The sequence below is a fragment of the Electrophorus electricus genome, chromosome 3 (assembly GCF_041902795.1).
Source record: "Electrophorus electricus isolate QZ-2024a chromosome 3, ASM4190279v1, whole genome shotgun sequence".
Classification (NCBI taxonomy): domain Eukaryota; kingdom Metazoa; phylum Chordata; class Actinopteri; order Gymnotiformes; family Gymnotidae; genus Electrophorus; species Electrophorus electricus.
Window position 1 is genome coordinate 2,786,859 of NC_137499.1, and position 25,642 is coordinate 2,812,500.

A 25,642-nucleotide genomic window follows, 5' to 3' on the forward strand; every position below is an offset into this window, starting at 1 on the left:
TTGGATGTGCCCCCGATCTGAACTCTGCTTCTGTGATGATGTGTGCAGTTCCTGGCTCATCTACGTGTTCCAGTTAGAGTACTAAACATGCAACATGCTGATCAGCTAGCTCACTCTTTCTGCTTGCTGGAGGAAGGTGAAATTCCTTTCTGCATTGTTACACACAAACACAGCAAGCTTGGGTGGCCACAATAAAACCTTCCCAGAAGCCCAGTAAACCCTCCCACATCCTCTGAGATGCAGTGGTCAGCAGTTGATTCACTCCTGACAGCTACAATATGGTTCAGTACCATTACATGAAGCTTTGAAAAACAATTTTATCAACATACACTGTAGCAAAACTGGTGGAATGGCCAAGGACATCTTATTATCTAGTCATCCTCAACTAAAGTATATTAATATTAATAATATATTTATTATATTATAATAATACAAATATAATTATTATTGTTCTTATTAGTAATAATAGTTATTGTAAATTCATCATTATTACTGTTTACTGAGCTATGATTGGGACCTGGTATTTTTGTCCCCACCACGAAGAGGAGAAACTCTACTACAGTATAAGCAATTTTCAAATGTTTAGGTGAACTACACACATTTATACAGTTGTCACCCAAATTGGTGAGTAGCTGTTCACAAAAAACTAACGTTAGAATTGTAGAATTTGGAGGATGTTTCCTCTGTGTATATTGCTGTTGATTTCTCTTGCACATGATAATGAATCAGCAATAATCATGTCATTCTATGTATAAATATTTGGAGTTTTGCTCATTGAGCTGGAAAAAGTGCTTTGACTAAACTAGTTTTGTGTCTCTGACTTTCCAAAATAAATAAATCTCCCACAGGGCAAAAGTGCTTAATGACTTGACTGACACCTGCCTCTCATATACAAGTTCAGTGATCTGAGAGCCAGAGGACTTGCATGTACTGAATGCATTCATGTGTGTGGGTGTGTCTTTGCAGATATACGCACACTGCCATGAGTGTATGAGCAGGTAAGCATGGAGGGGTGTTTATGATTTAACATGATGTAGTTTAAAAATGCTCTTACATACAAACTGGTATGTAATATTCAGAAATTAAATTGATTCTCTTATTTTTCATAATTTTTCATGTTTTGTTATACAGAGCACAGTTAAGTAAGAATAATGTCAGTGAGCCCAATAAACACTACAGCACACTGAAGGACACGACCCCAGCTGGACTTAGTGAGCATGAGTTTTGTGGGTACCTTTACGCTAAACGACTGTAACACACACTACAGCAAGATGTGAGGAATTTGTCCACATTGCTGTTATTTACATTCTGACAAACTGTCTAGCCATATCAGAAGAGCTACACAGACACAACGAGGCTATGTGTGTTGCAAGTACATTCCCCGTGGTACAGACATACTCCCACTCTTCCACAGATCTGGCCTGTGCCAGCCTGTGGATATCTGGGCCAAGGGTGGTTAAGTGTTAACTGAAAGTCAGTCTCCGGTCCGGAGAACTCGGAGTGGCTGACCCCCACAGGCATCATGGGTAATGCTGTGCCACTATTCAGATGCTGATGATGTGCGACATGTGTCATCTCTAAAGGGTTCAGGGACTTTATTCAGCCTGAAGGGCAGAGCTGCATCTCTGGAAGTAAAGTGCTGGATACGTTAGTTGAACTGTGCTGGGTTACACCTTTTACTTTTCCAAGGCTCAATGTTATCTTCTTGATGTTGAATTTTATTCTTTGTTTTACATTACATCTCTACTTCTCCTTCTTCTTATTATTAGTCATATATCTCACTCTCATAAATGTACTGACATTTTATATTTAATCTTCTATTAAATATTTAACATGCTACAAAATCTATAATTAAAACATACATTTGCAAAAAGTGAGTTACATGAACACCCCATGCAAAAGTGATTCTGATCATTTATGATGTGAGATGGTTGAATAAAGACAGAGACCAGACAAAGAGCAAGCTGCAAACCTCAGTGTCGGCCTGTCCTCTGCCTCTGTATAACATAGCATTGGGCTCTCAGTCCCTGCCCCAGACTACAGCAGCGCGTCTGTCCCCATTAACCTGCAAAACTGTAAGCCTTTCCCGGGGCTCAGGGATGCTGGACTGGATGAGTCTTTGGCTCTATGTTCGTGCTTGGTGGCTGCGTTATGGGGGCCTTGCTGCAGGCTGTACAGACATGTGAGACAAGGCCTCAGCCTAAGACAGGGTTTGGCTTGTGTAAACACCCTGCTTTCAGACCGACAGGGCTCGGCATCCACATGTGATGCAGTTCTGGCCTCCTTGACTGCAGCCCACGATCCATGCCGCTTGGCGGTATTACATCACCACCACCACCCCCAACCCCCGGCCATCTTTTTCCCAGCAGACTCCACACTCTTGTTCCATGTACAGGCCACAGAGGCAGTTTGTGCCAGCTGAGTTCTGGATAGGACCACTCGAGTCGTGTCGTTTGACTGTGGATGACAAAATACTGGTTCTAATCTTCAGTTAAGGGTATAAACACTGTAGGCTTCTCTCTTTGCTCTTACATGCACAGTGGTCAGGTAGACTAATCACACAAAGTTTCATTAAAATTAATTTTCATGTAAAATTCCATTCATTAGTAGGTGTGCTGTTAAATTAAAAAAGGAGATACGTAGATTGCTTTCCCTTACTGCTTTCGAAACCCTCGCCTTAAAAAGCTCATGTGTGTTTAATGACGTGTGTACGATGAGCTGCGACCTGAACTTGTTTCACCTCATAGTTTTACCTGGGCTGTCATCCACTGACAGTTACAATCACAGAGGGTTCTCCTCCCACTCAAATACCTTTTTATTTAACACTGCTGAAACCCACCATAAAGGTAGGTTTACCAACCCAGCTCTCTCATCTACCTGTATTGTCACTTTTATGATGCTGTTAAAAGCCACTGCCTAAGATCTATATGCTCTAAAGTGTAAAAACAGCCTCAAGTATGGATTCGGTGTCCCACATTTTTTTTTTTTAAATCATTGATGGATAGCAAGAAAATGTAAATACAAAATGATATACCAATATATGCTATATAGCATTTATTGACTGAAGATACATGCTTTGTAAACGTTTGCTACCATATAGCATCAGACTTTGTTTGATTCTGACAACTTACTTTATTCACAAATCGCACCAGCATTCTAAAAGTTTAATTCTGGTCTGCTTTTAAAGGAAATGTCAAAGATAGAAGGTTCATTTTCACTGTGAAACGTAGATTGTACCATATAAAAATTAATACTGATTTACTCAACAGTATAAAGCTAAGTATAAAGTTCACATACAAATGCTCACCAAGAAGCGTAACCAAATCCTACTCAGTAATATAATTACTAAGTGCATATACGTTGCTAGAATCTCTGTGTTGCTTTTGTTTACCCAGACATGTCAAAGGTTCAGATGATGGTCACATACACACTGTTTGGTACCCTGTCCCTGAGGTATTCGGGTTTGCATTGTTATACTAAAGACTCGCAAACACGTGTGACATCCGAGTCCTGGCTGTGCATAGAACTGAGTCCCGTGTCTGAATCGTCATCATTGCTGTTGCAGGACTGAGCGAGTCCCCGTGCCTGCTCTACCCAGCCGCTGTGCGGCTGCATGGGGGTTTCGCCAGCAGGCTCCGTGTGTGCCACATCGCCCTCTTGCAGCCCAGCCGCGGTTTCACTCTGCTCGCCCGAATCCAACGAGTCCACTTTTTCTAGTAGATTCCTCAGTTCTTTCTCCTTAGCCCCCCACATCTCCTGTGCCAAGTCCAAATCATTCCTAACAGCCTCCAAATCCGTGTTCAACCTCAGCCCGATGTACAAACTCGCGTCCAGCTCCGTTTTAATCTGCTCTTCCTCCAAGAGTAACTCGTTCTCGATGGGATTGTCGGCCTTGGTAACTCTAATGGTGTCGTCACCTAAACTGAAGTCCGACTCCTTATTTGCAAGTTCTTCTTGTCTTCGCTTCATCCACCTCTGATTCAGTTCCTCCTGAATCTGAGCGGTGATGCTGTCCAGAAGTGCCTCGCGCTCAGCCAGCTCCTCTTGAATTTTAATCACCTCTTCGCATTTTTTGGCATATTCCTCAAATTGTGCAAGGACCTCTGCCGAAGCTGCTTTATCCCCCTCGTGGAGAGAGTGCCCTTCCGAATTTGTGTCGACCAAGTATGTTTCCTGAACATAATTGATGCCATGCATTTGCATCCTGTCAAAATGCACTTTCGCCTCATACCTGTCAATGTCCCGGTCCAGCTCCTCTATCCTCTGGACCTGCTGGCGGATGGTGTGATCTTGAGAAATTACCAGATGCACTAGAGTCTCCATCTTCTCCACTGAGGACGTGTCCTTGGATACAACCTGCGCTCTTTTCTTGTTGATTTTTTCTAGTTTCCTAAAGGCTTTTCTGACAATTCTCCGTTGCTTGTCCCGTGAGAACGCCATTGTCACGCCTGCTGTCCCCTTGTACACGCACGGGCTGTCTTTGCTAAGAACTACGCGCGCCTCTGCGCTCCTCGGTCCGTTGTTGGGTAACGACGCCTCGCTCTTTACCAGGACAAATCTGACGTCCTCCTGCTCTTCTCCCCACGCGTTCCACAGTCTAAGGATCTTTGTTTTGTTCGGTAAGGTCCTTTCAAATCCTCTCCATTTCTCAACAATGCAGTAAGACTGAGGAGACCCCGAAAGCATCGCGGCGGACACACGCTGTTGGAAGTTCTGGTCCTCCAGAAGTACCTTAATAACGTCAGCACAAGTGGTACGTTTTGACAAACCCGACACGAGCTTCTCCTCTCGACAAACCCACACGGATATTTTATTTTCTCCAGCTTCCATCTCCCAGGACATTCGCTCATTGAGTGTCTGCGAAGTGCTTGCAGCGCAGGAAATCTGTTATATCCCGCGAATGGATCCAAGATCGGGAATTAGAAAGTGGATATAAACCACCCTCGACAAAATAAAAACTTTACTTCGAAAAACGTGATTCATTCGCACTTTAAATGGTTGCTAAAAGCCTCCCGTTCCGAGAACACATGCCTGAACTGAACTGAACACATCTTATACTACACAGCGCAACTTGGCCCCACTGGCTGGCGCACTTAAGAAGACGCACATTGTTTCTCCGCTCTTCTTTTGATCACATGACAACGGCAATAGGAATATACCGCCCATTTTTTTCCCTTTAGACTTCTACGTACCTTCTTTAGGGTGCATGTGAAATTCGCTAACGCGGTGTAGAACATATACAACATAAATAACCGTTATAATATCATTAGAAGTACAAACGTTGGCATAATATTATTCTGAATTCTAAAATCTACTACAATGAAGCTAAACAATTAAAATCCTGTTTCCCATTCCATCACAGGTAACAGGTAAAACTGAGATAAACATAAAACTTGTTCACGTTGCCATATTACAGTGTGGTGATTAAGACGGACCTCCGGATTGCGATTCACATTCAAAGCACAGCCAGTTGGAGTCCAGTCTCTGGAGTCCAGAGCACTGGCCCCTGTCATAACTGGTTTTGATCCCGAGAGAAGCGCGTTCACTAAGAATTAGTTGAACAATATCGCCCCCTTCTGTTCAAGATAATTATTCTGTAATTACAGGCTCGACAGAGGGAGAAGATACTCCTAACTCTCAAGTAATACAATTATTTTGTTCTTCTTCTTCTTCTTCTTCTTCTTCTTCTTCTTCTTCTTCTTCTTCTTCTTCTTCTTGTTATTGTTATTGTTATTATTATTATTATTATTATTATTATTATTATTATATTAACTTGCTGTACTGAAACGTAATAAATATATTGTTGCCACTATACTAATTGAAGTCCTTCTTTCATATTTAGTATACATGACTATTTACTACAAGCTGCATTGCTCTGCTATAGTATAGACTATGCAGACTGTATATTTGGAAGTTTATACAGATAATGACTCCACACTAACACTGACCTGACTGGTAAAAAAAAAAGGTCTTTCCTGAGCGCGCACTCAGCACAGTATGTTAATATGGTACCAGGCAGGAAAGCTACAGCAACGCAGGAACACTCAACTTCCTCCGTTTATTCACTTAGAGCAGTAGGATGTAACCGAGAAGACGCTGATATAGAAGACGCCGACAGAGGGCGACATTGAGTCTTATTTCTGCTGCTTTATTCATCTTATTTAAAAAAGGGAAATAAGAAACGCTTTTCCCAGTAAACTCATATCGTTTCTAAACTGTTATATCGCCAGATTTAATTATAAAAATGCTCAGACTCCAGACAGGAAAATGACTGTTTTACTTATTTTTATTCAATATTGTATACATACAAAGTATCTAGAAAGCTACAAAATATCTACCACTTTATCAAGAAGGCATTGAAATGTTACCGAGCAAAGACAAGACCATATGCGGTAAAGAACACATACACATAGCACGTTTTCTTCTCTCCTCTCACCTTTGCTCCAACGCTTCACCATCATTGAGGATATTAAAAGATATCACACCTTTGTACCAAGAAAAGCCAGAATATATAATTTTATACAAAGCACCTTTTTACAAAAAAAATCTCTGCACACGAACCCAATATTTTCATGATACTATTTTGAACTAGAGAATAGTTCACTTTAAAGCCAACTTCTGAAATGGTAATGAACGGAGGTACCAGTACCTACACAGACGAGACAAATAAAGAATGAGACTGCTGACGCGCGTCATGACTTCCGCTGGAAAGCAACTGCTTAGTGTCCATCGCTCTCAAAATAACGTCCGTCTAACATCCACCATATTAAAGGCATCGATGTCCAGTTCCCAAGAGAAGTAAAGGGTGGGATCGGTTTGGGGTCGTGTTAACGTGGGACTGAGACGTCAAACGCGGGACCGGCAGCGCAGGCGACCAGGCTGCCGGGTATAATGACGTCATCACAAAAACTATCGCGCGCACGAAGAACAGTAATACGTCAATTAATAATAATAATAATAATAATAATAATAATAATAACAATAATAATAATAATAATAATAATAATAATAATAATAATAATAATAATAATAATAATAATAATAATAACAATAATAATAAAAAAAATATCCATACGCAAAATGAACAAGAACAAAGAGGCAACGGAGGGCAAACACAAAGCAACGGGAGCAGTCCGCTGTTCTAAACTCCACAGTTCCATTAAGCAGTACAACACAGAGGTCAGTCAAACTAACAGAGCTCTTTAGGAGAGACTGATTAAACTAATAACTTGGGTATATAGCGTTAAAAACGATAGGCTTGCTGAAGCTGTAAAAATACTCTTTAACAGTAAAGGCCTTAACAAATTCCCATCTGGTTAACCAATATCATTAACAAGTCTGATAAAATAAGTAGACTGTCATTCTATGAAGTCCACTTAAAATAGAGTCGGCATATTAAAAAAAAACAACGAAATATCCAATTCTCCAAAGTGGTAAAATCAACAATATTTCATAGTGTTTTAAAAAACAAACAAACAAACAAACAAACTAAAAATAAAAACAGCAGCACAACAGTGCTACTAAGGGAGTGTGTCCCAATTTACTATAACACATTTTAAACACATTTTTCAACACATTAGCACATTTTTTTTTCATAAGGTTATACATATTTTAAAAATCTGACACAAACCAACTTAGGTACTTCCCAAAATATTTTACAATTTGGAAAAAAAAAATATTAATAATAATTTCTCTAATTAATAATTGTCATGGAACATCATTTTGATATTTATCCACTGTCCGTTGTTGTGTACTATAAAATTTTAGGAAGGCATTGTGGTGAATATTTTAACTTACATCCACTTATTTGGTTTTGATAATCTTAGTAATGCAAAATAAGATTTGTCTTTTCTAAGCTGGAAAATCGGAACCAAAGGCACTTTCATGCTACAGTGCAGGAAAGGAGGAGGAATTACTTGGACCTCCAGGAATTTTTTTGGTCTTTTCCTATAAGAAAGGCATGGCCAGTTCATAAGTAGTGTTTTACTGTATTAATAAGATGTAGTGAAGGTTGAAGCCAATGCACACTGGCCAGATCTCATTTGTTCAGGCGACACAATGGATCTTAGTGTTTCTCAGGTATGAGATGGTTTTGTTCCACGGTTGCCCAGTTCAGGGATCACACGCTAAGGCACTGTGCTGGATATTGGTATGCTTTGGCAATTCCTACAACGTGACAAGAATGAGAACGTCTTCCAGCTTAGCAAAGAGCTCACAGTTTTAGTGGCATCTTTTGGAAATCCCGCGAGCGTGGTCAAGGCTCCGTCTGGGACGAAGACCAGAGGAGGCCACGGAGGCGTGGGCTTGGGGTTGGGATCGAAGGCAGCAGAGCACACTGGAGTGGACTCCTCTAACGGCAGGGAACCAGGAAAACAGGACAGGTGTGGGATTAAAATGACAAGTATCAAGGGGAGGGGGGCAGGCTTCAAAAGAAGGCTTCCCTGATGTCTTTACGATGCAATTGTGTCTCATCGACTCGCCCGAGGAGCGACTCCAGCGATCCAGAACAAAGGCTTGGGTTTGCTCGATAAGGCAAGTCCCACGAGAGGATCCAAGTGCTTGGGACAGTTAGAATTGGCCACGGTACATTACACCCCGGTACGTTACGTAGTGCTTTCTTGCTTTCAGCGATAACTCTTACCACAAGAACATCAACAAGAACTGTTGGTGGCATGGCAGACTGTCAAGGGGTCTAAACTCTGCTTTTTCTTATTGCAGGTGATGACACAGCCTTTAGCCCAAGCAGAGACGCAAGTTGGATTAAACCTCTGGAATGCTATTACAGATCACAGTGAAGTCAATCAGGAAGTTGGGAAAAAAGGTTTTGCAACAAACTATTTGTGGTTCCTTTCCAAGGGCTGTATTTTTAATTCCCTGAATGCTACAAATGTATTTTGAACTCTAATGGCCATGATAATTGTTTCTCTTTAATTAACCAAATGTTCTAAAATGAAATAATTTTCCTTAGAAAAACTACAGGTATGTAGGTATATACATTTGTACACACACAGATACGTTTACAGACACACATTTATAGATGTTATTGTTTTACATAAACCATGGAAAGAAGGTTAAAATCTGTTTTCAAGGTGTACATTATAGGATAAAAACCTAAATCACTTGTTTGGGTATGCTAGCCAGACTTAATCTGATTAAATCCAACCTTGGGTTCTACTGATCCTGCCACTTTATATATACAACCTACATAGAAATCCTGACTAGGCATCCTTTAAAATGAAGATCCTTTCCTGTATCAAAACATAATACAACTGTACCGCAATTCACAGCTGCAGTCAAACACATATACATTAATAAAGACCAAAAACAACAAAAAACCATAATAATAAGCTTCACCCAGTAGTGACCGAGAATCGTTTGAGTGACTGCTGAACAAGAGGCACTGCCAGTTTCTTTATTGAGGTTCAGAGTCTGTAGAGCAGGTCTGCCTGCTGCCCAGGCTTCATTCTTTTACTAGCCTGTAGATGTGATGCTGGGCACCGTGCTCACTGTTGGACACCTCAAACACACACGCCATGCACAGCAGGGTCTCCTGTGTGTCTCTGTTTGTGACCACCTGCGACGCAGGGAGAGAGAGAGCGAGAGAGAGAGCAAGAGAGAGAGAGTGAGAGAGAGAGAGAGAGAGAGAGAGAGAGAGAGAGGGAGAGAGAGAGAGAGGGGGGGGAGAGAGAGAGGGAGAGAGACGGGGAGGGAGAGAGAGAGAGAGAGAGAGGGAAAAAAGGAGGTGATGTTAGTTTCGCATGCAAGCGTGCAAACACCATGCTTGCAAAACAGATGCTCACACACTCTCATTCTCTCTTGCTCTCTCTCTCTCTCTCTCTCTCTCTCTCTCACACACACACACACACACACATTTCCTTACTTCCCCCCTTCCACCATCTTGCATGAGGGAGAAAGGCCCACAATCACGTTCACATACACACAGATCTGCTCTTGGAGATGGCACTTACAGGCCAGAACCAGAATGCCTCTGTCTGGAGAATGTGAGGAATTTGGGGGAAAAAAGCATATGGAATGACGAGCAGGATGAAGGCCAAGGGAGCGCCGTCTGCTGGAAACGGCTGGTCCTGCTTATGTGCGAGAGGCCTTGCTGGTTAATGAAGACTCTGCCCCCCCGCCCTTCTACGTGGGAGATCAAGAGGCTCCAAGCAGCGTCACGGGAATGTCAGGCATGCCGAGCCATCAGCTGTCGCCCTCCCCCCTGAGGACACGCCCCTGCTGGGTAAGGTAGGAGGGGCCTAGAGGATGGAGCTGAACTAACGTAGGCAGGACTCACCAGTAGGATGGTGAAGTTCTCCAGGACGCTGTTCATCATGTACTTCTCAGGAAGGTGCTTGAGCTTGTGGATGAAGTTGATCATGTACTCGCACATGGGTGAGCGGCTGATCCGGTACACGAAGCGGCCGTTCTCGAAGCGAGCGTACTCCGTCTGGAGACAAAAAATCCATTAATGACCCCCGTGATAGCAGACTAGTAAAAATCTAACTTTTTACTTTCCAATACTGCTCATGTTCATAAAGAAGTAAAATGCAACCTATTGTGATATATGTATTGAAAAAAGTTAATAAGGCAATTAACAGGAACAATTAATAATCAATACATCATGCAGCCCTATCAAAAGTGAAATGTTACTGGTTTAGATGACTACTAATGTTCCATGACTTTTAATCACTAATAAAACACCTACGTAAATGTGAAAACCCACCTCCACTTTCTCCACCACCTGTTTGCCAAAAGAGCAGACTTTAGTTGAGCAAGTGATGGTCATGTTCTCTGGGCTCTCATACTGGCTGGTGACGCCATAGAAGGCCCCAGCCTCTTCCTGGGACTGGAGTTCCAGTCGGCTTGGGAAGTTCAAATCAGCCTGGGAAGCAACAGCAGCAACTGAGCACTGACTGGGTCCTAAGTGCCCTGGTAACAGGGCGCAAGGCTGCCATCTAGTGGAAACGACGAGCATGGTTTACAACTCGCAACGCCGGCCCACTGTAGGCTATTGACTAACACCTTATTACTATAAAGAAGAACAAAAACTTGTCTGTTCAAGTGCATTAAGGAACAAATGAGGGAAATATCTAGGAGAAATCTGTATCCTTTAAATCAATAGCTCAGCCCATGGAACACTATTCATTTTCAGTGTTGCATTTTCCATTCATTGAACTAACAATCGGGGCCTTTACGTGTGTCCATTTAATAGCGGTGTATCAACGTGTCCTTTCAAAGGCGAGGGATAAAGAATATATTACATGGCTTGATGCGAGAAAGCTATTTCACCCTCGTGAAAATAAAGGGCAGCTCTCACTGGCCTCCTGTCTTTCATTAAGACCTGGTGTTCATTATCGAAATTAATAAGGGAAAAAAAGAAAGGAAACGCAAATATCCCTCTGCGGCATTCTCCTCCTTCATTAGGACAGACTGTTAGATTTTCACATAATATTCCGAGGAGGCATTATTGTGCAGATCTGCCGTTTCATTTGAAATTCATCTCCGCTCGCCACTTCAAACGGAATGCGAGCAGGCGTGTGCCACCGCCGGCGCGGCGGACTTTGTTTCTTGCCGCTAGTTAGCATTTCGTCTCCGGCAAAACATATGCGACGTTTAACCGGCTGTCAGAGCCGCGGCCAGGATCCCTCCGCTGTTTGGAAATATTAGACCGAATTAGCACAGGCTTTGATCCGCCACTTCCCCGCTATGCTGCGCCGAATATAGCGTGTGGCGGACGGCGCGCGTGCCCACGCAAACTCCGCCTAAAGTGACCCGTGCTCCGCACGCTCAGAGGTTCAAATCCCGACTACGGGACTAATGCACCTGCAGGCGGAGCGCCGAACACGTCTACATGCGCCGGGTTCCCACTGGAGCCAACAGCGTGGCGCTCGTATTCTAGCGCACTGTAGGTTGTAATACACCTGTCTCAGTCTGCTGGGACGTGGGAATTCACGTTCGTGCGTGACCACATTTTGACCAATGAGCAGCTGTTTGTTGGATTTTATTAATAGAATATGAATTGAGTACACAGTCTACAGCGCTTTAATACTGTTCTTACTATACTGTAAATTTATCATGTAAATACACTTTGAAATGCGCACAGAACTTGGCAGTGTTTATACATAGAAATACACCACTGATAAACAGCTCTGGAAAAATGAAGCAACCCTTGCAAAATGATCTGTTTCTTGGATTTTATAGGTATGTTTTAGTAAAATAAACATTCTTGTTTTATTCCATAAACTATGGACATTTCTCCCGAGTTCCAAATAAAAACATTTTGAGCATATATTGGCAGAAAATGGCAATTGGTCAAAATAACAAAAGTTTTCAAACGTTGACTAATGCAAATGAGTCCAGTTTATATTCATTTTTAAACACAATAATGTCTTAACATATGTATAATGTAATCAATATTTGGTAGTATAACCATGATTTTCAATCACAGCTTTCATGCATCTTGGCATGCTCTCCACCGGTCTTTCATTGCTTGTTAAACAAGATTTGGTTCAGTTGATCACCTCATCAGTACCTCATTAAGTACTGTGAGGTGAGCCCGTGTCGGAATTCTGCGGAATTCTAGAATGGAGCAGCTGCCATACATGTAGAGATGAAATTCTGAGGTGGTCTCAGTTTTTTTCCAGAGCTGTACATTCACATATACATATATACACACACAACCTATACACACACATTACGCAACATATTTAGACACCAGCTACTCCCCTTATTTCAAACAGGGCCTTCACTATAGAGGTCACAGAAAAAAATGGCACAATTTCTGTGTTTGTTTAATAACTTAATTGCTTTAAAATTTTTAAAAATGTATGTACTACATAATAAAAAATAAGTGCTCCGGCTGAAAAGTCAGACGTTACGTGAAATAATGGAGTTGAGTTACCCTCTTGGAACTGCCTGTCAATCACAAGATAAGGCACTGATGGACTGTGGAGAGCCACTCACCCAGAACTTTATGAGGAAGAAGGAATTCTGAGGGCCCTTGCCAAAGAGCTCTTTCAGACCCCCTTTTTTCTCCGGGAATTTGTCATATATCTGGCGAATGTCCACCGACTCCAGTAAGGCATCGTTGTAGGAGTGATTCGTCTGACCGATGTGCACAAAAAGGTGCTTGTTGTACTGTGGAGGGAGATCGAGGCAGGCCGTAAGAAAAGGAGGAAACGCAGCACTTCAGAAATGCAAATTAACGTGGGGAACATTTGACTGAGCCGAAAAACATGCTAAGAATTGAGTAGCACGTGTATAAGTTGGGGGTCTCTTTCAACGTTCCTAGAGTTTCCCCTTTACTTTAGAAAAGCCTGTTACTGAGCTAAATATAGCAGCCGCAGCCCTGCCTGTGCAGATATGACCGCCTCAGATATTCAGCTAAATGTGTGATAAATGGCTGATGTCATGCGTTATCGATAGCAAAACAAAAGTCCCCCGAGAATGCGCACAAACGAAGACGGATCGCCGCCGTCCAAGAAAATCATAAAAAATGTGAAGCTCGTGCCCAGGGCTGCCACTCTGAGGGACAGACGAGTGTTTGGCCTTTCTCTCTGGCCCTGGCACCTGTCTGCCACAGCACTACGCGCCCATAGGCAGACACGTATGTCACCGTCTGAACGTTCAGACAAAGCCGCCGATTCAATGCAACGCATCAATAAATTATATTTTGATTGAAAATTTGCCTTTGAATTTGTTTCTACTAGATGTGTGTTCTAAGAAGATACTCGTGAGAACACTCATGATTAGCGGGTTCTGGATTCTCCACACAGTGGCGCTATCAACACCGCAGACAAACAAAGGAAACGCAGTGCTTCACATCAGTGAGTTCTTCTTTTTCACTTTACCTTGTAACACAAACTACTTGCAACTTTATGTTCGATGTGAGCCCATGTCTTCACAATGGTTTTCAATTACAAGAATTCTTTCTCAAAATCAACACTTAATCAGTGTACCAAAGCAACTTTGGTGCGCGGAAGCCCTGCGCTCAGAGGACATGTGCTCAGACGCCACGCGTTCGGGGGCCCTGCGTTCGTAGGCCTGGTGCTCGGAGGGACCACTCACAGAGTCTGGGTCTCGTTGCTGCTCCAGGAACGCTGAGAACTCCACCAGCCTGAGTTTAGTGGTGCCAACGGAACGGCCCTGCCACGCTGGCACTGTGGGTGCAGGTGCCGCTGCAGATTCATAGCCTGGTTATGTGCACACACATACCCGCGCACGCACACGTACGCACAGATCGAACATTAGTATGTGGGAAAAAATATCGTATTCACCTGACGTTTGAAACGAATCAAAGCTCGAGAGTAAAAGACATACTTGAAATTGCCGTTGTGACTGCAGGCTGGATGGGGTAGGCTTGCTGTGCAAATGGCTTGATGCTACAAGAAAGAGGAAAAGATAAAGTGAGAGGAGAAAAGACAGGAAGTTTCACCAGGAGCACACTGAAGAGAATGGGGGTGCAGTACAGTGGAGAAATAACCAAGCCGGACAAAATATTCAGACTTGGACACAGAAGATTCCTGCCTTTGGTTAAGACTGACTCCTCTAACACTGAATCTTTACACACGCACACACAAACACACACAAACACACACAGAGGGATAGAACAAGGAGAACAAAAATAACTAGTGTGTTTATCGCAACAGTTCAGTCTGAGACAGACAGAAGGGGTGATAGAGAGAGAGTGAAGAAAGGTTTGGAGGCTGAGTAGAAGTGCTGCAGAAGCTGAGTGGAGGGAAACTTTGGGGTGTACTTACTCTTGTGAGGATCCCGCCTGACCCGTGGAAATCATACCCTGCCAAAACTAGAGAATTAGATAAATAAATAGACAACAAAGCAAAGCTTGGCCTCACTCCCATGTGCTGTCTGCAGGTCTGTGATACTTGCGTTATCTCACAGTTAGCCCACTCTCTACAAACCCAGGTGTATTACGAACCACGCTGGCCTGTTATCTTGACTATAGCAGTGGTGCACTTATCAGATGGAGGCAGCGGGTGTGAACGGAGCTGCCTCGTGTGTGTGTGTGTGTAATGGGATTGAGAGGCTGGCCCTGGTGGGGTGGGGTGGGGGTCGAGGGTGGGATGGTGATCTTACCCCAGCCGCTCCTGGAAAGGCGGGACGTGGGATGCCCGGCAGGCCCAGCTTGTTGTGGATGGCTGTGGCAGAGACGATCTGTGCTGAAGACATGGAGGCCATGCTCTGGAGGGCTTTGTCCTTCACAGTCTGATCCTTACATGGGGGGGGGGGGGGTCACAAAAGGGGCTTAAGACTCAGTCAGAGGGGTGAGGGGGCAGAGAAGGGGGGGTGGGGGACACGTCCAACAAGACAACAGGAAGCAGCCCACACCCAAGCAAGATGAGCGACCTGAGGAGCGCCCCATACCGGGCGGCGCCGTGACCCCGGCCCCAGGCAGGCGGGCAGGGCCAGCACTGCTTGCATGCACCCGGAAGAATGTCTCTTGTGCGTTTCCACTCACGACCAGGCAGGGGTGAAAAATGGCATTAGTGATCCAAAACTGTGGGCGAGTGGCTTCCCGTTAGCGGCGGGCCGCATGGTGGCTTGTGGATGTGTGTGCGGCGTGACAGAGCAGTAAGCACTAAGAACCACCTCTCCTTACCAGTGCTGCATTCCCCATGCGTGGGAGGCAATCAAGGTTGCCGCGGCGATCGGCGCCATCAACGCACTGCCAGCGTAGGAATGAAAGAGCGGAGGCCACTGTGGTTGAGTCTTTCTCTTTTTCTAAGATATCGACTCATTAACTCGGGCTTTAATCTCCCCAGAGAGGCTAAAGGCTAACTCGGCTTATATGCACCCACCGTGCCTTCCGCCCGCGTGGCAGAGGTTAATTAATAAGCACGAGAGCCCCGTGTGGACCTGTGAGTGGCACAAAGCCTACGAAAGACATCCTTCCTCCCGCCACTTGGACCGTACATGTACACCAAGAGGAGAGAGAGAGAGAGAGAGAGAGAGCGAGAGAAGAGAAGCAGAGCAAAGGAAGAAGGCGGAGCGTTGCTGCAGCCAGCCCGCCCCCCTGGGTGGGACCGGGGGCGGGCCCAGCTGGGGGCGGGGCCAGGCAGGGACGGGGCGTGCAGCTGTGCAGGAAGTGGGGCTCAATGCTGATGCGGAGCTGGCTGGTGGTGATGAGGGAGCGGCCCCCCGGAGAGGAAGCAGGCATGGGGGGTTAGGGGGAACTGGCTCAGGCACAGCACACACACCAGGAAAGCGCAGTACTTACCATGCTCGTCACCTAGACGCAAAAAAACAAGCCGTCAGTGTAATCTCACAGGCCACACTGATCATAACGTCATGCACAGCACTGACATACCACCATTATTTCTGCCGTTTACTTGGTGTGGTCACTCAGAAGCGCAAATCAACTTTTTTTGTTCCAAGTTATCCTTCTTGTCCACTGACTATTACATCATTAATTCCATACAAATAATGAGGTTTCATTCGAACAATGCTTAAAAGTTAGAAAGGAATCAGTCTGAAAGCTTTATCAGTCAAAACGCAAGGAGCATCTTAGTGGCTAATAACATGGGGAGTTTAGATCATCGTGGCGACCTTTGATTAGGCTTTGGCCCAGAGAGAGGCCCAGTAATGACCGCCATTTCACTCAGATGAGCCACGAGAACGCTGGGCCGCTTTACCCTGCCACTCTGCCCCAAATGGCGGGAGGCAGCTCAAATTGTGCTCCTGATTTCTAATTTGCTGTAGATGGGAGCAGACAGAGAGCCATACAAAAGCAGCCCCAGTGGCCCTGAAAGATGGGCCGCTTACACCTGAAACGTAGGGGCAGGCCCTCGCATGCAAACACAAGCACGCAGAGATACACACACGCTCGCGCTGCGCACACGTGCACTCACACAAACACACACATACACACATCATGCACACACACACACACACATGCAAACACACGCACACACATACGTATACACACACACACACGCACACACACACACGCACAAATGCATGCACAAACACACACATGCACACACACACACACACACACACACACACAACCACACTTGAGAAAAATGAGGGGTCATTAATCCCATTCAAAGGTCAATAGTCCCACTCAATAAACTGGGAGCTGTGGAAAAGTTTGGTGGTAGTCATCTCTTCATTGGAAGGAGAGAGCGGGAGAAAGGAGAGAAGAAGAAGAAGAGAGAGCGAGACCAAGAAAGACTGAAATGAGACCATCTTCGAGGTCACAGATGCTGGAGGTGATCCTTACAGAAATGTCTTACACAACAGGTTATCACCCACAGCCTTTGTAGACTGAATGTATTTACAGTGAGGTGATTATATACATATACATTATATACATTATTTATACACTTAGCTGTCTGTCTTAGTGAATCACAGATAAGGGGAGTGGGGTTGAAGGGGGGCTTCATTAATGCAGCATGATTGGACAGCCAGTGGGGTTATGGAAAAAAGAGGAAAGAGAGAGAGATAGACAGAAGAAGAGAGAGCAAGAGAGAGAGAGAGAGAGAGAGAGAGAGAGAGAGAGAGAGAGAGAGAGAGAGAGAGAGGTAGAAGCCCACAGAAAGCATGTGAATAGCTACTCTCATGCTCCCTATTGAGTCCATGTCATTCCACAGAGAGAAGGTGCAGGAGAGGTGACTTCATCACAACTAAAGCCACAGCGCAGGCAACGCAGCGGACTGCCCTGCACGCGCAACCCCTAGGCCCCCAAGGTCATAACCGCCGCTGTATGGCTTTTAAGCAGTGGCCACGAAACAGCTGATTGTCTGACATCTGACCTCGAGCTCTCAGCCACTCACCACCAGCCCATGCCAGCATGCCTTCGGGCTTCCGTGGGAAACCTCATCACCCTCTAGCAGGTTAGGACATGACACGCACAGACGCACGCACACGCACACAAGCAGGCAGGGCCGAGCGCCATGCATTCTACCAACGATATGAGTGCCTTCGGCTTTGTGTTCTGTTCGTTCTGCTCGGAAAGGGCTTCTTTTTTATGCCAGATTGATTACTGTGGAGCTCAAAGTCCAAACAACTTTAATTTAATTTGGCGGGTGAACCAAAAATACTCTCATTGCCCCAAAAATTTTGATAAAAAGAATATGTCATAATTTTCAACTCCAATTAACTCTTGTATTATGGAACAGACTTGCCACATGAAGAGCATACAGGATTTTTCATCCACATTCATTTTAACAGCCTGTTCTTTTTTTCAGGTTAGCTTTATGGGCTAATAATAATAGCACTCAAACTGGACTCCCACAGCAAGGAGATAACTAGCATTAGTTAGCTTCAAAGCAGATGCACTTAGTGGTCAGAGAAGGCACAGACGCTAAAGACCAAGACCTAGGGAGGGGGTTGGGGAGTGTGTGTGTGTGTGTGTGTGTGTGTGTGTGTGTGTGTGTGTGTGTGTGTGTGTGTGTGTCTGAGTATGTGTATGTGAGTGAGTAAGTGAGTAAGTGTGCGTGTGTGTGTGTGTGTGTGTGTCTAATTATGTGTATGTGAGTGAGTGTGTGTGTGTGTGTGTGTGTGTGTGTGTGTGTGTGTCTGAGTATGTCTATGTGAGTGAGTGAGTGAGCGTGTGTGTGTGAGTGAGTGTGTGTGTGTGTGTGTGTGTGTGTGTGTGTGTGTGTGTGTGTGTGTGTGTGTGTGTGTGCATGACGTGTTGAACAGGGTTCGGGAGGGTAAAAGGGTGTGAACTATGCATGCTTAATACAGACCGTCACATGCAACGGATGTAGGTTACGGGAATCAGAGTAACAAGGCATTCACCCCGTCGCCGAGCGAAAACAGGAAGTGCGACGGCATAGCAACCACAGGCCCAAAAGCAGAAAAGCGCATACCTTTAGCTTGGAATGAAACTCACGAGATTTCCTTCTGGCAAGAACCTGAATGTGACTAGACACCTGCGGGGTAGGGGGAGGGAGGAAGACAAAGGAACAGCCTGTAACCATGGCGATGAAAAGCCCCCCCTGCAACTGGGCAGAGCCAGACCTACCTTGATGGCAGCTTGGATTTCACGAACTTTCTTTCTTGCTAAGACCTGTATGTGACTAGACACCTCCATTTTGGGGGAAAAAGAATAATAAAAAAATTAAAATAAACAAAGGGGGGGGGGAGCAAAAAACAAACAAAACACAACAAGCAATTACACTTTTTATTGGCATTGAAACAACACTTGAGGAAGCAGTTCCTTTCACAGCAGGGCTAACGGAGAAGCAGGCCCCAACCTCACAGCCAGCCCGCACCAGGATCGCCCAGGCCCTGCCCTGATGTGTCCTCTTAAGCGCATTACTGAAGGACACACGGACACGTCTGACTAGGTTATCTCTACCAGCAAGGTGGCGCATTCCGACAAATCTAAGCACTGCTCTCGAACGGAAAGGTCAGAGACCCAATGGGAACGTAGGGGGCGGGATTGGGGGGTGGAGTCACACTCCCACACTGGGCGGAAGGGCCCATGTCTTAATCAGGCCAATCATACACAAGAGGCTGTGGAGTAGGCCTGCCTGTGAACGCGGCGCGGCTAACGACACTTCAGCGCGGCAAAGTCACATTTGTGTATATCTCGGCGGCGCAAGTGCTCTTTTGACCTTTCCGATTTAATTACTGCAATCACTTCAGTTAAACTGGAGCTTAACCAAATCAAATTAGTATGCAATTGTGGCCATGTTAACACATCTTGTTAATGTCCTTTCTTTGCTGTTTGCTTACACTACAGTTGATCACAGCTGATATGTTTTTACATTTTACTTAGATATTTTATTTGCATAGAAAAGGAAAAGGTGTGAACAACCCTAGTTTAACTTGTATACATACACACGTTTGTTTTTGTTTTTGCATTTTTGGTTTTTCACAAAAATGTTAGTTATAAAGGAATATTACAGTTAACAATAAAATAATAAGAATTTTTAAATGGAAGAAACAAAAAAGCTTTTTTGATATCCGCCATCTGCAATGTGCGCTGGCTGGGATAAAAGGGCTAATTACACGTGTGTAAAGTGATGTCTGTGTGCAGAGTGCTGTCTGCCGATGTGTGCAGTCACACTGCGGGACTCTGTGAGAACACAGCATCCTATGGGCCGGACAGGTAACGTTCAATCAGGTTGACCAATCAAAGCCTCTGCTGTGATGGCCCTTAAATGTGCACCTGAGAGGCAGGTTTTGGCAGATTTTGGCATATCTTTGTACGTCTTTTTGCTTCCGCCCTTTGGTTCAGATGTATATATTCCTTGTGACGCGCATAGTGCTTGTGTGTGTGCACAAATGTGCACATTTAATAAAAAGCTGACGGCCAGCCCAAAGCCAGATTTATACCCATCCAGACCATACTGCGAAGCTCCAAGTTACTGTGTCTGTGTATAAGTGTATCTGTTTGTGTACATGAGTATATGTGTGTGTGTGTGTGTGTGTGTGTGAGTGTGTGTGTGTGTGTATGTGTATGTGCAGGATGTATTATGTACAAATCCTATGTATGTGCATAAGAAATGCACATAGTAAAGAAATGCACAGGGGTGTGTGTGTGTGTGCGTGTGTGTGCGCATGAGTTGGGTGAGTGCTAAAATCTTCTATTCATCTGGATATGTTCCTTTATGTAGAAGCCTGGCCAGCAGGTAGACACATTCAATAGTAATGGGCTTCCTCTATTCTTCTCCAGGCAGGTGACACTCCTTACCTGCTTCCTTGTCCTCGTTTTCCCAGTCCGCAGTTTAATGTATCTGGCTATCAGTTCGTTCCGACCTGAAAGCATAGAAAACGATTCGGAATGAAGCTGTCCCAGTTCAGGATGCTCAACATGGGCTGCTAGCTACATAGCTCCCATATACGTTAATGGGGCAGTCTTCATTATGACCCATGACCTGGAGACACAGAGCTGCTTCCTGTCCCGCAAACAAACATGCTTCATATAAATGCAAACGTACACTGCACATAATATTACCATGAAAAAAGATGTCCGAATCTCCAGCCTTTTCAGATTAATCCAATTTAATGCCAATTTCTTCAAAGCCTCACGTTGTGAAAGGAAACAGAACCCGACATTCATACTGTTACAGCCCATAATGGTGGAGGAAATATGTTCATTTAACACAGCGCTGTTCTCGCTAAATTATAATTAAAGCATGGCTTTGTAGTGATTTCCAATTAATGGCAGCTCCAAACATTCTTCTGCCCTCGACTCTTGCCTAATTGCCAATGTAAAGGCACAATGACCCCTGTTAGTCTTTTGATATGTTAATAACATACCGCCACCCCAAAACTATTACGCAAATTATAGGTAAGGGGCGACTCTAATTATGTGTCCAGCTGTACCAAACGGTTGCCATAGAACTGTTGTTTGCTATTTTTTTTTAGAATAACAAGCTTTTTAAACAGACATGCTGTTCATCCACTTTCCTTTGGACCAATACTAAACTATGTTTTGATGCCATGTTGTAATTAGTCTAGAGGAAAATGGTCTGTGCAAAGACACATGAGTGGGCAGCTAAAAACAGTGAAGGACAGTCAATCAAAGCACATAATGTAGTTCCAGTCAAGTCCCAGTGAGTTTATTCAGCTTTGTCAAGCTTACCAGCAATGGAAGTGAGTGTGTGTGTGTGTGTGTGTGTGTGTGTGCGTGTGTGGATGTGTGTGTGTAGGAGTGTATATGTGTGGAGAAGTGCGTCTAGTCACATTCAGGTGCTGCACAGCTGCTGGCTGTGGGAAGGACTGTGTGAGGTGGTGTCTGTGAAATACACACACACACACACACACACGCACACACACACGCACGCACGCACGCACACACGCACGCGCACACACACACACACACACACGCACACACACACACACACACAAACACACACACACACACACACGCACGCACACACACACACACGCACGCACGCACACGCACGCACGCACACACACACACACGCGCACGCACGCACGCACACACACACACACACACACACACACACACGCACACACACACACACACACACACACACACACACACACACGCACGCACACACACGCACGCACACACACATACACACACACGCACACACACACAAACACACACGCACGCACTCGCACACGCACACGCACACGTGCACATGCAGACGAGCAGGTGAGCAGGCTGTAGCCTCCGCCCGCTGGGCACTGGGGGGAGTTTGCTGCGTTCAGGTGGGCCAGATGAAAGCCAGCAGCGCTGGGTAATGCCTCTCTGATTCTGCAATTACACACACCTGTCGTGTGAAAGAAGACCTTCCTTACACCGCGTGTTGCATGTGTGCGCCTGTGTGAGCTCTTCACTGAGTGAGAAATGTGGCAATACTGTCAGGCAGCGCCTTAAGTACCGAATACAGGCTTTAACAAATCTACAAATGTATCTTCTGTAACGTCTCTGTATACAGTGCGCTTGACAGAAACAAACACTTTCAATTAGTAGCTTTCAATTAAATGCTAAACAAAAAAAAAACACCAAACAAAACTTAAACTACGGTATTCAAGATCCCACCCGACAGGTCTGTGCTTCTGCGTAGCCCTGAGCCAGGGCTCATACATGCGTTCAACACGCGCGCGCACGGGTGCAGGTCAGATGAGACGCCAGGTCCACCCTCTCCCACTTCCTGTGAGCGGGTTTTGTTAAGGCTGCACCGTCGGCTGGAGATCATGTGACCCCGGGCCAAATAAATAGCATCGGGGGGGGGAGCTTCAGCTCCAGCCAGCCGCCCCGGCGTGCCGGCACTGTAATCTCTCCCAGATGAAGCTGGGGCCCACAGCACTTTTAATAATTCACACACTGTGTACACATAACATGACAATAAGGCCATTCATGGAGACGCCTGATTCCCAGATCAAAGCTCACAAATGGCCAGCTGTAAGCATGCTTACTGCTGAATAATTCATTCTTTTCACCGGCTCAGGGAAGGAGAGGGAAAAAAGAAGAAAAAGGCAGCACCACCTTGCTCAGCGGGCCAGCGCGGCTTTTCCCTGCTCTCCAGAACAACACTGGCAAAAAGAAAGAGAGGCAGGGGAACGAAAGAGAGGCAGGGGGAAAAAAGAGAGGCAGGGGAAAGAAAGAGGCAGGGGAACGAAAGAGACGCTAGGGGAAAGAAAGAAAGAGAAGCAGGGGAAAGAAAGGTAGGGGAAAGAAAGAGGCAGGGAAAAGAATGAAAGAGAGGCAGGAGAAAGAAAGAGAGGCAGGGGGAAAGAAAGAGAGGCAGGCTATATTCACAGCCCCCAAAATCCCTGAAGCTGGGGGAAAGAAAGAGGCAGGGGAAAGAAAGAGGCAGGGAAAAGAATGAAAGAGAGGCAGGAGAAAGAAAGAGAGGCAGGGGGAAAGAAAGAGAGGCAGGCAATATTCACAGCCCCCAAAATCCCCCCCCCCGAGAGATTTCTTTAATGTATTTTTTGGGGGGGGGGGGAGGGTTTCGATGATATTAAAAACAGGACTGCCAAGCATATTAGTATAAATAAGTGATATGGTCATGTTAGAGCTGTCATTTTCAGAAGCCACAGAGGTGAAACATTGTTATTTTAAAACTTGTAATCTGTAAAACAGCACTGCAATTTCGTCTGACCAATCAAATTCTATGTCTGGTTTAAATTCACACCAACATCCTGACATTAAGGTCCCCACTGGCTCCATATGTATGTTTTTAAACTCACGTGCATGTTTTAAAACGCCTTGCTCCCTGTTATTACAGTCTTTACAGGCACTATGTAAGGGAGGAGACCGGTAGCTAATAAAATAATGTAATATGGTATAGCTCTTACAATCTACATTTTTCAATCTGCAAAATGCAAGATAGCTACTGCTGCACAACTCTCATTCAGATTCTTCAGGTGCTAGAATGGATTGGTATGTGAACCCCAGAAGGAGATCTCGTCCCTCAGAACAGTGGGGGAAGGATTAGAGATTTATTGCCTGACCCCAAAGTGTAGAGCCATGGCCCTGGGCAGAAAGTGAAAGTGTTTTCCACCCTTTCTGGTAAGGAGGGAAAAAAGTCTCTAAATCTGACCATGGAGGTCCTGGGCCATATCAATAGCCCTCAAATGGCCCTGCAATGGAGCCTTGTGGCACCTCTCTCTTCCCAAGATTGGCCTCCAGCAGCTGACGCCTCCATTCAATTAGAAATACAGCCCTAGCATTGGCGCCTCCCTCCACGGCTGCTGGACGGCCTCGCCTGCCCGCTCCCTGCAGAGGGGCTTTCAGACCCCCCCCACCCCCACGGCACAGACACTCCCCCTGCCTCCCCTGCCTTCATATGCAGAGAGGGAACCCTGCAGCTTTGTCCGGTCACGCTGGAGGTGTTTTAAATCCAGCCACAGGGCTGGGGCTCTTTCTTTAACCGGGGCGGAGCACTGATTATCTAGCGCCGCCTGAAGCTGCCGTGTGGACGTCAGCTGAGTGGGAGAAATGGTTAACTGCCCGTGGAGAAAAGTTCCCCCCCTCGTTCTCTTCATCTCTCCCTCCTGCCAGACCCTCCCTGAATCAGTGGGGTTTACACAGCTGCTCTGTCTGCACACCCCCCACCCCCAAGCCCCCATCATGTCCCTTCTAACCTCTGCGATTCCCCCCAACTGCAGTCCAGGCCGGCCTGATTTACAACACCTTCCTCTGGCACATTCTGACCATGTTCCATCACACTCCCTTCATTGGGGGAAGGGGCGTGGGTGTTTCATTAGCTCAGCTGGGCTGCTTTTAATCCGTTCCTCACCAAGTTATTTCCTCTGTGTTTTTAATGCCTTTTTTTTTCAGACAGCCCAAACAGCAAAACAGAAGCACCAACAGGAGATTCCATGTTTACTTATATTTCAAAGTATACACTGGTAAACGCAACGAATGTGTCTAGATTCGTCCACTTTCTGAGGCCCGCTCCAAGGGCCTAGGTCTTAAGCCGAAATGGCACTCGGGAGAATTGGCTCTTGTCGCAAATAAAAGGTAGAAAATGTGTCATACATGTACTGCATAATCATTCTCATCACCGGATGTCTCAACTCCATGTCGTCTCTCCAGCCTCAGCTATGACCTTTGTGAATGACGTGGTGTCTTGAACATAGACCTCCCCTGTAGCTGAAGCTACATGTATCACGCCCCTCCACTTTCTTCCCAGGTCAGCCGGGCCCTCGTCACCGCTGTGGAAAACAACGCCAGGCTTTCACGTCGAGCCCTCTGCAAGGGGACGGAGGAAAATTGCCATTGATTCCACACCCTGGGGGCGCGGCAAATGAAGTCCCATCATCCTCCCTGCTGGCACGTCAAAGCAAAGATGATTTAATCAAAGGAAGGGCCTGCAGTTTAGCCTGGGCGGGTGAGATAAACGCCGCCCTCGCCCCTTATTGAAGCCTTCTACAGGCCACGGTTGCATCCTGCGATCGTTAATAACATGCCGGGCTTTTTTAAGCACTCATTTCCCGTGGCAACATGCTTTGTTTAACGCAGGCCCGACCGCACTCACATCTGGCCAGGGCTGACGTCAGTGCAGGGAGGGCCACACCGGCTCCAGAGCTGGACTCCGACGGCTCTGCTCTCTGCGCGCAGAGCGCCGCTCTTCATGTGGCTTCACCCCCCCCGACATGTGGTGCTCCTTCCTCTCCAGGACACGAGAGGCATCACCCAGATGTCCCGCAGAGCCCCTGACCACGCCTCCTCCCTCCCCGC

At 45.6% G+C, this 25,642-nt stretch overlaps 2 protein-coding genes across 8 annotated transcripts in view; both read right to left on the reverse strand.

Moving 5' to 3' along the window:
• Positions 1 to 3,057: 3,057 nt before the first annotated feature.
• On the reverse strand, positions 3,058 to 5,483 carry rassf10b (Ras association domain family member 10b). Its single transcript, XM_027011992.3, has one exon. It carries the CDS (start codon positions 4,840 to 4,842, stop codon positions 3,472 to 3,474), a length of 1,371 nt encoding a protein of 456 aa, XP_026867793.2. The 5' UTR covers positions 4,843 to 5,483; the 3' UTR covers positions 3,058 to 3,471.
• Positions 5,484 to 6,268: 785 nt separating this feature from the next.
• The window catches only part of tead1b (TEA domain family member 1b), a 54,408-nt gene continuing 35,034 nt past the window's right edge, over positions 6,269 to 25,642 (reverse strand). The window contains exons 4-15 of one of the 7 annotated variants that reach the window (XM_081709639.1): positions 20,669 to 20,733; positions 18,992 to 19,054; positions 18,837 to 18,899; positions 16,238 to 16,249; positions 15,097 to 15,231; positions 14,760 to 14,797; positions 14,320 to 14,381; positions 14,068 to 14,192; positions 12,964 to 13,137; positions 10,724 to 10,882; positions 10,295 to 10,447; positions 6,269 to 9,574 (exon numbers count right to left, since the gene is read on the reverse strand). In XM_081709639.1, the coding sequence (XP_081565765.1) occupies positions 9,461 to 9,574; positions 10,295 to 10,447; positions 10,724 to 10,882; positions 12,964 to 13,137; positions 14,068 to 14,192; positions 14,320 to 14,381; positions 14,760 to 14,797; positions 15,097 to 15,231; positions 16,238 to 16,249; positions 18,837 to 18,899; positions 18,992 to 19,054; positions 20,669 to 20,733 (1,163 nt within the window). In that variant the 3' untranslated portion in view covers positions 6,269 to 9,460. Of the gene's footprint in view, positions 9,575 to 10,294; positions 10,448 to 10,723; positions 10,883 to 12,963; positions 13,138 to 14,067; positions 14,193 to 14,319; positions 14,382 to 14,759; positions 14,807 to 15,096; positions 15,232 to 16,237; positions 16,250 to 18,836; positions 18,900 to 18,991; positions 19,055 to 20,668; positions 20,734 to 25,642 lie in introns of all 7 variants that reach the window. The other 6 variants (XM_035529230.2, XM_081709644.1, XM_081709640.1 and 3 more) reach the window with 6 other exon arrangements.

What these genes read in the sequence shown, in the direction of transcription:
- rassf10b (XM_027011992.3), bottom strand. Translation starts at nt 4,842, where the DNA reads ATGTCCTGGGAGATGGAAGCTGGAGAAAATAAAATATCCGTGTGGGTT.